Below are 12,766 nucleotides of genomic sequence, written 5' to 3'. Positions count from 1 at the left end.
CCTCCCTCTCCTCCCTCCCCCTTTTCCTGCTTCCCTCCCTCCACGCCCCCTCCTTCCCTCCGCGACCCCTCCCTCCTTGCCTCCCTTTCCCTAGGGAAAAGTGCCCCTTCTTTTACTCTCCCTTCCATCCCTCGATATTCTTAATCCCTCGGGCGGCTGGTCTCACAGGAATTTAGAAGAAAGAAAAAATCTGATAAAAGTCTGTGGTCAGGCCGGGCGCGGTGGGCTCACCCCTGTAATTCCAGCACTTTGGGAGGCCGAGGTGGGCGGATCGCGAGGTCAGGGGTTCGAGACTATCCTGGCCAACATGGTGAAACCCCCTATGTATTAAAAATACAAAAATTAGCTGGGCGTGGTGGCGGGCGCCTGTAGTCCCAGCTACTCGGGAGGCTGAGGCAGGAGAATCGCTTGAGCCCGGGAGGCAGACGTTGCAGGCAGTGAGCTGAGATTGTGCCACTGCACTCCAGGCTGGGCGACAGAATGAGGCTCTGGCTCAAAAATCAACAACAACAACAACAGCAAAAAAAGAAAAAAAAGAAAAAAAAACTCTGTGCTCAGGCAGCAGGACAGGGTGGAGCCTTTGCTGCTTCTGGCTGGGGTAGCAAGGAGTTGATAAAGGCTTCCTGGCCCCCTGGGGCACATGCCTTGACCGCTGGCAAAGCACCCCCATCCTCTGCAGGCTGGGGAAGGGCTGAGTCCCACACACCCTGGGAGGCGGGAAGTATCCCAGGACACATTTCCTCAGTCACCCTCCTGCCTGACCCACCAGAGAAATGGGGGCGGGGCCCACACACTCTGGTTTCTCCAGATTTCCTGGATTGCCCTGAACACACACACAGCAACAGGACAGTGGTACTCAAAGGCTACTGCATCCCAAACTCAACCTTCAGAGAAATGGTAGATCTTACCAAAGCAATGTCCGTGTGAAACCGCCTTTGCAAAATTATAACAGACAAGCTGTGACGGTGAAAGATCTGACCTAACTGCCTCCATCTTGCTTCCAACCCCCAAGCTGTCCTTGTTCATTCCTGGGCATCAACTAACTTTGGGAGGAGCTTGGTTTATTGTTTTGCTTTGAAACAAAGACAATAACAGCCCTTTCCCAAAACAAACTCCCTGCCTTCCTGGGGACTACACTGCCTGTGCAGGACTAACAAATTAGCTACAAGATTAGAAATTAGGGTTTAGGAGTCATGCAGCTGGAGACTGCAAGATTCTGAGCCTTCCCAAATTGCTCCTGAGGATAACCTCCCTATGGTAAGGCCTGAGATCAGTGCTTGAGATAATTTGTAGACCCTGCACATGATGATCGATGATGGGCTGGCACCACCCAGATTGATAAACTGGCTCATCGAGTCTTGTGGTCCCTACCCAGGAACTGACTCAGCAAAAGAGGACAGCTTCGACTTTCTGTGATTTTGTCAGAGGTGTTTGAACCACAGCAACTCCATCTTAAATAGGGGCTGGGTAAAATAAGGCTGAGACCTACTGGACTGCATCCCCAGGAGGTTAGGCATTCTTAGTCACAGGATGAGGTAGGAGGTCAGCACAAGATACAGGTCATAAAGACCTTGCTGATAAAACAGGATGTCGTAAAGAAGCCAGCCAAAACCCACCAAAACCAAGATGACGACGTCTTATAATGAGTAGAATGACCTGTGGTCGTCCTCACTGCTTATTATACTCTAATTATAATGTTTAGCATGCTAAGAGACACTCCTACCAGCACCATTACGGTTTACAAATGCCATGGCAACATGCAGAAGTTACCCCATATAGTCTAAAAGAGGGAGTAACCTTCAGTTCTGGGAACTGCCTGCCCCTTTCCTGGAAAACTCATGTATAATCCACCCCTTGTTTAGCATATAATCAAGAAATAACTAAGTAGACTCCCTCCAGCAGCTCATGCCTCTGCCCTGCCTATGGAGTAGCCAACTTTGTGGACTCGTCCTGAATTCTTCCTTGTGTGAGCTCCAAGAACCCTCTCTTGGTATCTGGATCGGGACCCCTTTCCAGGAACATTTTTATCTTCCACCCAACCAATCAGCATTCCCCATTTTCCAACTCCCCCAACCCACCAAATTTTCCTCAAAAACCCAGATCCACAAGTTTTCAGGGAGACTGGTTTGAGTAGTAATAAAACTCCAGTCTCCTGTACAGCCGGCTCTGCGTGAATTAAACTCTCGACTGCAATTCCCCTGTCTTGATACATCGGCTCTGTCTAGGCAATGGGCATGGAGAGCCCGCTGGGTGATTACACATGGACGGTGTGTGGTGCCTCCATGTTCAAGCAGCCAGAGGACTCCCTGGTCGAGGCACCCTGGATAACTGGAATTTCCCATACTTGATTTGACTTTTAGAAAAAAAAAAAAAAAAAAAAAAAAAACAGAGAATGCAACAGTATTTTCTTTATTTTTTCACCTGGAAATCATTTTAACCTTTGAGGGTAGTCAAGGACCCATTTGAAAATTGGACAACTGATTTCCTCAGAAAACCAGACCTTAAAAATAAAAATTATACATGCCATTTTGGGATCCATAAGCCCTCGGATAAGAATCCCTGTAGTAAACCGGGCACGATGGCTCATGCCTGTAATCCCAGCACTTTGGGAGGCCAAGGCGGGTGAATCACTTGAGGCCAGCCCAGCCAACATGGCAAAACCTCGTCTCTACTAAAAATACAAAAAATTAGCCGGCTGTGGTGGCGTGTGCCTGTAATCCCAGCTACCCGGGAGGCTGAGGCATGAGAATTGTTTGAACCCGGGAGGTGGAGGTTGCAGTGAGCCAAGATCGTGCCACTGCACTCCAGCCTGGGCAACAGTGAGATGCTGTTTCAAACGAACAAAAAAAGAATCCCTGCAGTAAATTGTCTCCTTCCAGCCCCTGGAAGCCATGGCAGCCAGCTGTGCCCTCTGCCAATTCTGTCCTACTGTAGGTGGAATTGAAGGCAGATGGGGGCTCCTTGGGGGAAACTGGTGTGTGCTGCCTTTGATGGGGATCACAGCCTCTCAGCCTCTGAAGCTGGGAGACTCGCTGGGATCACCTGTCCAAACAGAGAGCCCACGAGGACCCCAGAGAGCTTCAGGGGAAATGAGTGGCTCAGATCTGGAGCCAGTTTTTATGTTAAAAGGTTTATCTTCTTAATAAAGGCCCACTGGGGCTCAGATGAGTAATGAAATGTTGGAGCAGCAAAGCAAACAAAAGCCACCCGGCTGAGAAATGAAGAATGGGCTTGAGTTGTTCTTACTCAAACTATTCTCACCCCAAATGTGGGATCTTTTCCCATGCCAGCCAGTTCTCCAGTACCAGCTGTGTCCTATGATTCAATTTAGTTCTAACACTAACTAATGTCAGACTGAACGGGTTCAAGGGCTCGGTCCCACAAGATCGCCTACACCACAGACGCCAGTCACAAGTCTTAGGTACTCAGAGAACCTACACTTCTGTCCGACTTGGCTACAAAGTCAGGAGGTTCTTACAATCTCCACCTCCCTCAGGTCCATAATTGGCTAGAACAGCTCACAGAAATCAAGAAAACACTTATTTACTATTACCAGATTATTACCATGGACACAGACAAACAGCCAGGGCTAGGTCTGGAAGGGTCCTGAGCCCAGGAGTTTCTGTCCCCATGGAGTCGGGGGTGTGCCACCCTGTCATGGAAGGGTCCCGAGCCCAGCAGTTTCTGTCCCCATGGAGTCGGGGGTGTGCCGCCCTGTCAATACACGGTCGTGTTTGCCAACCTGGACGTTCTCCAGACTCCATTGTTCAGGAATGTTCAGGGAGTTTTCATGACATGGACATGATTCATGATTGATTAATCATTGACCACTGGTGATGACCTCAATCTCCAGCCTGTCTCCTCTCCCCAGAGGAGGTTTGCAGGGAGTGGGGCTGAAAGTTCCAACCCCTTAATCCTGCCTTGGTCTTTCTGGGACCAGCCCTCATCCTGAAGCTGTTCGGGGGCTCCCAGCCTCCAGTCATTTCATTAGTACACAAAAAACATTCATTCTTCTCACTGCAGAGATTCCAAAGGTCTTAGGCCCTCTGTGCCAGGAACGGGGACCGGGCTTCACATCTCAGCCTTCCCCAGGCATGAGGCCCTGGGCAGCTCATGGTCCTCTGTGCCTGGGGTACTAGGACCCCTCACTGCAGGCCCTTTTGGTGGCATAAACCTCAGGCCCCACACATCCGCTTCAGCGTGTAATAATTTGGCTTTTCTCACCCCAAAAGTGACAACAGTGCCCTGAATGAGTAACCCCCAGCCCAACAACCTCTTAAGTGGCAGCATTGTAAGTCGAGAGCATATTCCATTTCCAAGGCTGGCCTGTGTTCACAAATACCTAGTCCTCAAAAGGGCTGAAACATCTTGTGACTCAAGCTTTCCCCGTGCTCAGGTTTTCCATAGATCCCTGGGAATCACCGCTGGAACCGCTGTTCTGGGCGAGACCCTTCATGCGTCCTGCCCCAGAGCCATCTCACTTCTAGGCAGCGTGGACTTGCCTCTGGAACCCTGTTTGGGAACCCAGGCACCTTTCTCGGTTGCTCACCTTCCCTCTCACCTGTCTGCCAATCGCACTGCTGTCACCTCTCTTCAGTCCCCAGCCCCCACCATGGATCCTGCCTTTTGACAGGCTGCATGTAGCCTAGATTAAAATGGCTTTAGAATAAGAAATTCAAAATCTGCATGTCACTCCAGTTTATCATAAATACAAGATGCAGTAAACTTTCTTATCTTGACAGCTGAGCTGACATGGCTTCGGAATGAACAGCATCTTGAAGTCCTGACTCACGATGAAAGCGCGTGGGGATTGCAGGGACAGGCTGGAGTGTCATTTTAAGCACAGCCAACATGCTTTTGACAGGGCAGACACACCATGGGATCGGCTCTTTGCTGCTCTAGACAGCCACTGCCACGTACAGCTAATGCTTCATTATTTATGGTAATAGGGACAGGGATGACATGGATCATTGAAATCAGCATGTCATTAACAAATAAGACGCACTGAGGAAGTAATTCAACCACCTCTCTCCAGGCTCCTTTTAAGGAGCCGCTGGAAAACCCTCTGCAGGTCCTCCCTTCAGGCCCTGCATCCAATGAATGGGGTGGTGGGCAGCGTCCACTCCTTTCCTCCAGGAGCGTCCTGGGGAACCAGAAAAGGGTCACCTCTGGATAAGCCTCGGATGTGATGGGGAACTCCTTAAGAACTCTCTCAGTCCATTTTCTGTTGCATATAATAGAATATTTGAAACGGAGTAATTGCTAAGAAATGAAACTTATTTCTCACACTTCTGGAGGCTGGGAAGTCCGAGGTTGAGTGGCTGCATTTCATGAGGGCTTCTTGCTGGTGGGGACTCTCTGCAGAGTCACAAGGTGGTGCTGGGCATCACATTGCGGGGAGGAGGGGTTGTGGGGACTGAGCATGCTGGCCCATGTCTCTTCCTCTTCTTATAAAGCCACCAGTTCCACTCTGTGATAACACATTAATCCATTAACCCACCAGTCCATTAGTTGATGAATGGGTTAATCCATTCACAAAGGCAGCACTGTCATGACCCAATCACCTGTTTTGTTGGTTTGTTTGTTTTATTTTGAGATGGAGTCTCGCTCTGTCCCCAGGCTGGAGTGCAGTGGCACGATCTCATCTTACTGCAACCTCCACCTCCTGAGTTCAATCAAATCTCGTGCCTCAGCCTCCCAAGTAGCTGGGATTACAGGCATGTGCCACCACGCTCAGCTGATTTTGTATTTTAGCCCTTTGAATCTTCCCTAGTCATAGTTACGGGAGTGGGAGAAGAGGAATTTTGTGGAGGGGCAATAAATGATGACTGCGGAAGATTCAAAGGGCTTGAAGAACACGCCAGGGTCTGCGGTAAAGTCTTTTGGGCCTGCAGAGCAGACAGTGGTTTGTGACAAATTCTGTGTAGGTGTGTTGACAGACTTTAGTTTTCCTTCCTGAGATATGGGTGCAGTTAATGAAAACTCAGGGAAGTGACTGGAGGTGATTGTTTTCCTTCGTAGGCCCAGACTCTAGACAGATGGGGAATGTCAGGGAAGCCTATGCTTTGGGGCAGGAGGGAGGAGAGACACCTTGAAGCTCTTTTCCAGTTCAGCATGTACAAAGCATCAAATATGGGGCATCAGCTTCCGAACCCCAGCAATGTTTTCAAAGTTAATCCATGTTGTAGTATCAATCCGTATTTCATTCCTGTTTACCGCAAATAGTCTCTTGTTATATCGATATATACCACAACGTGTTCACTTATTCATCAGTTGATGGGCGTTTGAGCGGTTTCCACCTTTTGGCTCTTATGGAGTAATACTGCTAGGAACATTCATGTACAAGTGTCTGTGTGGACATGTTTTCATTTGTCTTGGGATATACCTAGGAGTGGAATTGCTGGGTCACGGAAATTCCATGTTTAACTTTTGAAGACTCACCAAACTGTTTTCCAAAGTGGCTCCATCTGCCAGAAAGTATGGTTCTCCTTTTCTGCTTTGTGATTGTTCTTGTTTATTTCTGTTGCGTTTCCCTGGACTGGCAATAGCAGACAATGCAGTGGAGGCCTAGGGGCCCCAGTGGCCTATTGGTTGTGCAGATCAACTGCTCCCTCTTCTGTTGCTAGAGTGAAGGGCAGTTTCTTTAACCAACAACACCCTTTTCTTCTGTGATTGATTGCTAGGGCGCTCTCTTGCTTCAGCTGATCCTTTTAAGCCACTTTTTTCTTCTGCCTTCTAGATGTGGTGTAGACATGAGCAATGGGTGTCTCTCCTTGCTCACCTGTACAGTTTTAAGGAGAATGGGTAGGGAGATTCTAATGTAGACAGCTGCCACTATCCTTTGGGGCATAGTTCCAGATAGTGGGAAATGACATGGGGTGAAGAAAACAGGCCAAGATGTAGAGCAAATAGCGACTCTACATCTATAGGATATAGGATGTTTTATGCATTGAAGATTCAAAGGGCTCCCAAAAGATACGTTGAAGACAGCCGGGCACAGTGGATCATGCCTGTAATCCCAGCACTTTGGGAGGCTGAAGTGGGTGGATCACCTGAGGTCAGGTGTTTGAGACCAGCCTGGCCATCATGGTGAAACCCTGTCTCTACTAAAAAAATACAAAATTAGCTGGGCATGGTGGTGGGCACCTGTAATCCCAGCTACTTGGGAGGCTGAGGCAGGAGAATCACTTGAACCTGGGAAGCAGAGGTTGCAGTGAGCTGAGACCACAAACCATTGCACTCTAGGCTGGGTGACAAGAGCGAAACTCCGTCTCTAAAAAAAGGAAAAAAAGATATGTTGAAGCCCTAACCTGGCACCTGTGAATGTGACTTTATTTGGAAATAGGGTCTTCACAGAAGTAATCAAGTTAACGTGAGGTCATGGTGAATTAGAGTGGGTCCTAATCCAGCGTGACTGGTGTCTTTACAAGAAGGGAAGGGTCACAGACACATAGTGGGAGCGCCAGGTGACACTGGAGGCAGAGATTAGAATGACGCGTCTATAAACGAAGGAACACGAAGGGTTTATGGGAACCACCAGAAGCTGAGAAAGATATGTAACATAGATCCTTTCTCAGAGCTTTCAGAGCAAGAGAGCATGGCCCTGCAGACACCTTGATTTTGGATTTCTGGCTCCAGAACTGTGAGAGACCACATTTCTGTTGTTTATGCCATCCAGTCTGTGGTTACAGCAGCCCTGGGACACTATGATGTCAAGGAAGGCCACTCCAGGAACTGAGATCTCAGGGAAGAGCTTTCTTGGCAGAGGACATAATAAGTGCAAAAGTCCTCAGGTGGGGACTGGCCTGGCAGGCCCAAGAAACAGGGATGCTGGAGGGCTGGTGCAGTCACGGCGAGGACTTCAGTTTTTTTATTTTTTATTTTTTGAGATGGAGTCTCGCTCTGTCGCCCAGGCTGGAGTGCAGTGGTGTGATCTTGGCTCACTGCGAGCTCCGCCTCCTGGGTTCACACCATTCTCCTGCCTCAGCCTCCCGAGTAGCTGTGACTACAGGAACCCACCACCACGCCTGGCTAATTTTTTCTATTTTTTAGTAGAGACGGGGTTTCACCATGTTAGCCNGCTCACCTTCCCTCTCACCTGTCTGCCAATCGCACTGCTGTCACCTCTCTTCAGTCCCCAGCCCCCACCATGGATCCTGCCTTTTGACAGGCTGCATGTAGCCTAGATTAAAATGGCTTTAGAATAAGAAATTCAAAATCTGCATGTCACTCCAGTTTATCATAAATACAAGATGCAGTAAACTTTCTTATCTTGACAGCTGAGCTGACATGGCTTCGGAATGAACAGCATCTTGAAGTCCTGACTCACGATGAAAGCGCGTGGGGATTGCAGGGACAGGCTGGAGTGTCATTTTTAAGCACAGCCAACATGCTTTTGACAGGGCAGACACACCATGGGATCGGCTCTTTGCTGCTCTAGACAGCCACTGCCACGTACAGCTAATGCTTCATTATTTATGGTAATAGGGACAGGGATGACATGGATCATTGAAATCAGCATGTCATTAACAAATAAGACGCACTGAGGAAGTAATTCAACCACCTCTCTCCAGGCTCCTTTTAAGGAGCCGCTGGAAAACCCTCTGCAGGTCCTCCCTTCAGGCCCTGCATCCAATGAATGGGGTGGTGGGCAGCGTCCACTCCTTTCCTCCAGGAGCGTCCTGGGGAACCAGAAAAGGGTCACCTCTGGATAAGCCTCGGATGTGATGGGGAACTCCTTAAGAACTCTCTCAGTCCATTTTCTGTTGCATATAATAGAATATTTGAAACGGAGTAATTGCTAAGAAATGAAACTTATTTCTCACACTTCTGGAGGCTGGGAAGTCCGAGGTTGAGTGGCTGCATTTCATGAGGGCTTCTTGCTGGTGGGGACTCTCTGCAGAGTCACAAGGTGGTGCTGGGCATCACATTGCGGGGGAGGAGGGGGTTGTGGGGACTGAGCATGCTGGCCCATGTCTCTTCCTCTTCTTATAAAGCCACCAGTTCCACTCTGTGATAACACATTAATCCATTAACCCACCAGTCCATTAGTTGATGAATGGGTTAATCCATTCACAAAGGCAGCACTGTCATGACCCAATCACCTGTTTTTGTTGGTTTGTTTGTTTTTATTTTGAGATGGAGTCTCGCTCTGTCCCCCAGGCTGGAGTGCAGTGGCACGATCTCATCTTACTGCAACCTCCACCTCCTGAGTTCAATCAAATCTCGTGCCTCAGCCTCCCAAGTAGCTGGGATTACAGGCATGTGCCACCACGCTCAGCTGATTTTTGTATTTTTAGCCCTTTGAATCTTCCCTAGTCATAGTTACGGGAGTGGGAGAAGAGGAATTTTGTGGAGGGGCAATAAATGATGACTGCGGAAGATTCAAAGGGCTTGAAGAACACGCCAGGGTCTGCGGTAAAGTCTTTTGGGCCTGCAGAGCAGACAGTGGTTTGTGACAAATTCTGTGTAGGTGTGTTGACAGACTTTAGTTTTCCTTCCTGAGATATGGGTGCAGTTAATGAAAACTCAGGGAAGTGACTGGAGGTGATTGTTTTCCTTCGTAGGCCCAGACTCTAGACAGATGGGGGAATGTCAGGGAAGCCTATGCTTTGGGGCAGGAGGGAGGAGAGACACCTTGAAGCTCTTTTTCCAGTTCAGCATGTACAAAGCATCAAATATGGGGCATCAGCTTCCGAACCCCAGCAATGTTTTCAAAGTTAATCCATGTTGTAGTATCAATCCGTATTTCATTCCTGTTTACCGCAAATAGTCTCTTGTTATATCGATATATACCACAACGTGTTCACTTATTCATCAGTTGATGGGCGTTTGAGCGGTTTCCACCTTTTGGCTCTTATGGAGTAATACTGCTAGGAACATTCATGTACAAGTGTCTGTGTGGACATGTTTTCATTTGTCTTGGGATATACCTAGGAGTGGAATTGCTGGGTCACGGAAATTCCATGTTTAACTTTTTGAAGACTCACCAAACTGTTTTCCAAAGTGGCTCCATCTGCCAGAAAGTATGGTTCTCCTTTTCTGCTTTGTGATTGTTCTTGTTTATTTCTGTTGCGTTTCCCTGGACTGGCAATAGCAGACAATGCAGTGGAGGCCTAGGGGCCCCAGTGGCCTATTGGTTGTGCAGATCAACTGCTCCCTCTTCTGTTGCTAGAGTGAAGGGCAGTTTCTTTAACCAACAACACCCTTTTTCTTCTGTGATTGATTGCTAGGGCGCTCTCTTGCTTCAGCTGATCCTTTTTAAGCCACTTTTTTCTTCTGCCTTCTAGATGTGGTGTAGACATGAGCAATGGGTGTCTCTCCTTGCTCACCTGTACAGTTTTAAGGAGAATGGGTAGGGAGATTCTAATGTAGACAGCTGCCACTATCCTTTGGGGCATAGTTCCAGATAGTGGGAAATGACATGGGGTGAAGAAAACAGGCCAAGATGTAGAGCAAATAGCGACTCTACATCTATAGGATATAGGATGTTTTTATGCATTGAAGATTCAAAGGGCTCCCAAAAAGATACGTTGAAGACAGCCGGGCACAGTGGATCATGCCTGTAATCCCAGCACTTTGGGAGGCTGAAGTGGGTGGATCACCTGAGGTCAGGTGTTTGAGACCAGCCTGGCCATCATGGTGAAACCCTGTCTCTACTAAAAAAATACAAAAATTAGCTGGGCATGGTGGTGGGCACCTGTAATCCCAGCTACTTGGGAGGCTGAGGCAGGAGAATCACTTGAACCTGGGAAGCAGAGGTTGCAGTGAGCTGAGACCACAAACCATTGCACTCTAGGCTGGGTGACAAGAGCGAAACTCCGTCTCTAAAAAAAGGAAAAAAAGATATGTTGAAGCCCTAACCTGGCACCTGTGAATGTGACTTTATTTGGAAATAGGGTCTTCACAGAAGTAATCAAGTTAACGTGAGGTCATGGTGAATTAGAGTGGGTCCTAATCCAGCGTGACTGGTGTCTTTACAAGAAGGGAAGGGTCACAGACACATAGTGGGAGCGCCAGGTGACACTGGAGGCAGAGATTAGAATGACGCGTCTATAAACGAAGGAACACGAAGGGTTTATGGGAACCACCAGAAGCTGAGAAAGATATGTAACATAGATCCTTTCTCAGAGCTTTCAGAGCAAGAGAGCATGGCCCTGCAGACACCTTGATTTTGGATTTCTGGCTCCAGAACTGTGAGAGACCACATTTCTGTTGTTTATGCCATCCAGTCTGTGGTTACAGCAGCCCTGGGACACTATGATGTCAAGGAAGGCCACTCCAGGAACTGAGATCTCAGGGAAGAGCTTTCTTGGCAGAGGACATAATAAGTGCAAAAGTCCTCAGGTGGGGACTGGCCTGGCAGGCCCAAGAAACAGGGATGCTGGAGGGCTGGTGCAGTCACGGCGAGGACTTCAGTTTTTTTATTTTTTATTTTTTGAGATGGAGTCTCGCTCTGTCGCCCAGGCTGGAGTGCAGTGGTGTGATCTTGGCTCACTGCGAGCTCCGCCTCCTGGGTTCACACCATTCTCCTGCCTCAGCCTCCCGAGTAGCTGTGACTACAGGAACCCACCACCACGCCTGGCTAATTTTTTCTATTTTTTAGTAGAGACGGGGTTTCACCATGTTAGCGTGAGCCTATAATCCCAGCACTTCGGGACTTCAGATTTGATTCCACAAGGGAGAGGAGGTTATTGTAAGCAGGGAATAGCACAGTGAGATTTTTATGATCAAAATAGTCTAGCTTGTCTATGGAGAATAGAATTCAGGAGAGAAGACAATGGGGGAGACATGACCTGTAGAAGGCCACTGTAACTGTCCAGGAACGATGGTGACGTCTGGGAGAGGGTGGAGGTGAGTTGGGGGGAGGTGTAATGAGGGTAGATTTGGAAAGCAGAGTCAGTAATATTTCTGATTGGTTGGATGGGTGGGTGAGAGCGCATGAGGGGAGTCAAGTCTGATGACTAGATCATTGGCCTGAGCTGCTGGTGACACCCCTGCTGGGATGAAGGTGGCTGGGGAGGAGGGATAATGAGAATTTGGTTTTGGGCATGTTACCTTTGAAATGCTGATTAGACATTCAAGTGTATAAACACTTTTTTTTTTCCACAAAAGATGATGTAGGCCAGGTGTGGTGGCTCACGCCTGAAATCCCAGCACTTTGGGTTCAGAGGCTGGAGGATCACCTGAGGTCAGGAGTTCGAGACCAGCCTGGCCAACATGGTGAAACCCCATCTCTACTAAAAATATTAAAAAAAAAAATTAGCTGGGTGTGGTGGTGTGTGCCTGCAATCCCAGCGACTCAGGAGGCTGAGGCACAAGAATTGTTTGAACCCAGGAGGCGAAGGTTGTAGTGAGCCAAGATTGCACCACTGTACTCTGGCCTGGGCGACAGAGCAAGACTCAACCTCAACGACAACAACAACAAAGATGATGTAAACAGGCTCCTTGCATTCCTAACATACACGTGCCTATGATTTGCATAATGCAGCCAGGAACATAGGAACCTTCAAAGCAGGTCCTCTAAATGTGTTTAACCACAGAAGCAGGAAAAAAATCATTACGTTAGAGTCCAAGATGTGCCTCCCAGCTTTGCCCTGCGCTGCCTGCATGAGGAACCGTGGTATGGCAGTCGGCATGCTGTTCAGGAAGAGAGAGATCTCAGCCAGCCCCTCAGAGTCAGCACAGCTCTCCAAATATGACTTTATGACATTTCAGAGCACAACCTAGTTTTCCTCCCATGAGGAGATTCAGAGGGGTGTAAGGG

At 48.4% G+C, this 12,766-nt stretch overlaps 1 protein-coding gene across 1 annotated transcript in view; it reads right to left on the bottom strand.

The window, feature by feature from the left end:
- The window catches only part of LOC108526793 (caskin-1-like), a 46,861-nt gene that overhangs the window by 2,920 nt on the left and 31,175 nt on the right, over positions 1–12,766 (bottom strand). Inside the window, exon 4 of the mRNA XM_017867683.1 lies at positions 767–823. Within this exon, the coding sequence (XP_017723172.1) occupies positions 767–823 (57 nt within the window). The remainder of the gene's footprint in view (positions 1–766; positions 824–12,766) is intronic.

Source organism: Rhinopithecus bieti, unplaced genomic scaffold, assembly GCF_001698545.2.
Source record: "Rhinopithecus bieti isolate Rb0 unplaced genomic scaffold, ASM169854v2 scaffold_4180, whole genome shotgun sequence".
NCBI lineage: Eukaryota > Metazoa > Chordata > Mammalia > Primates > Cercopithecidae > Rhinopithecus > Rhinopithecus bieti.
This window is presented reverse-complemented; position numbering and strand designations above follow the sequence as displayed.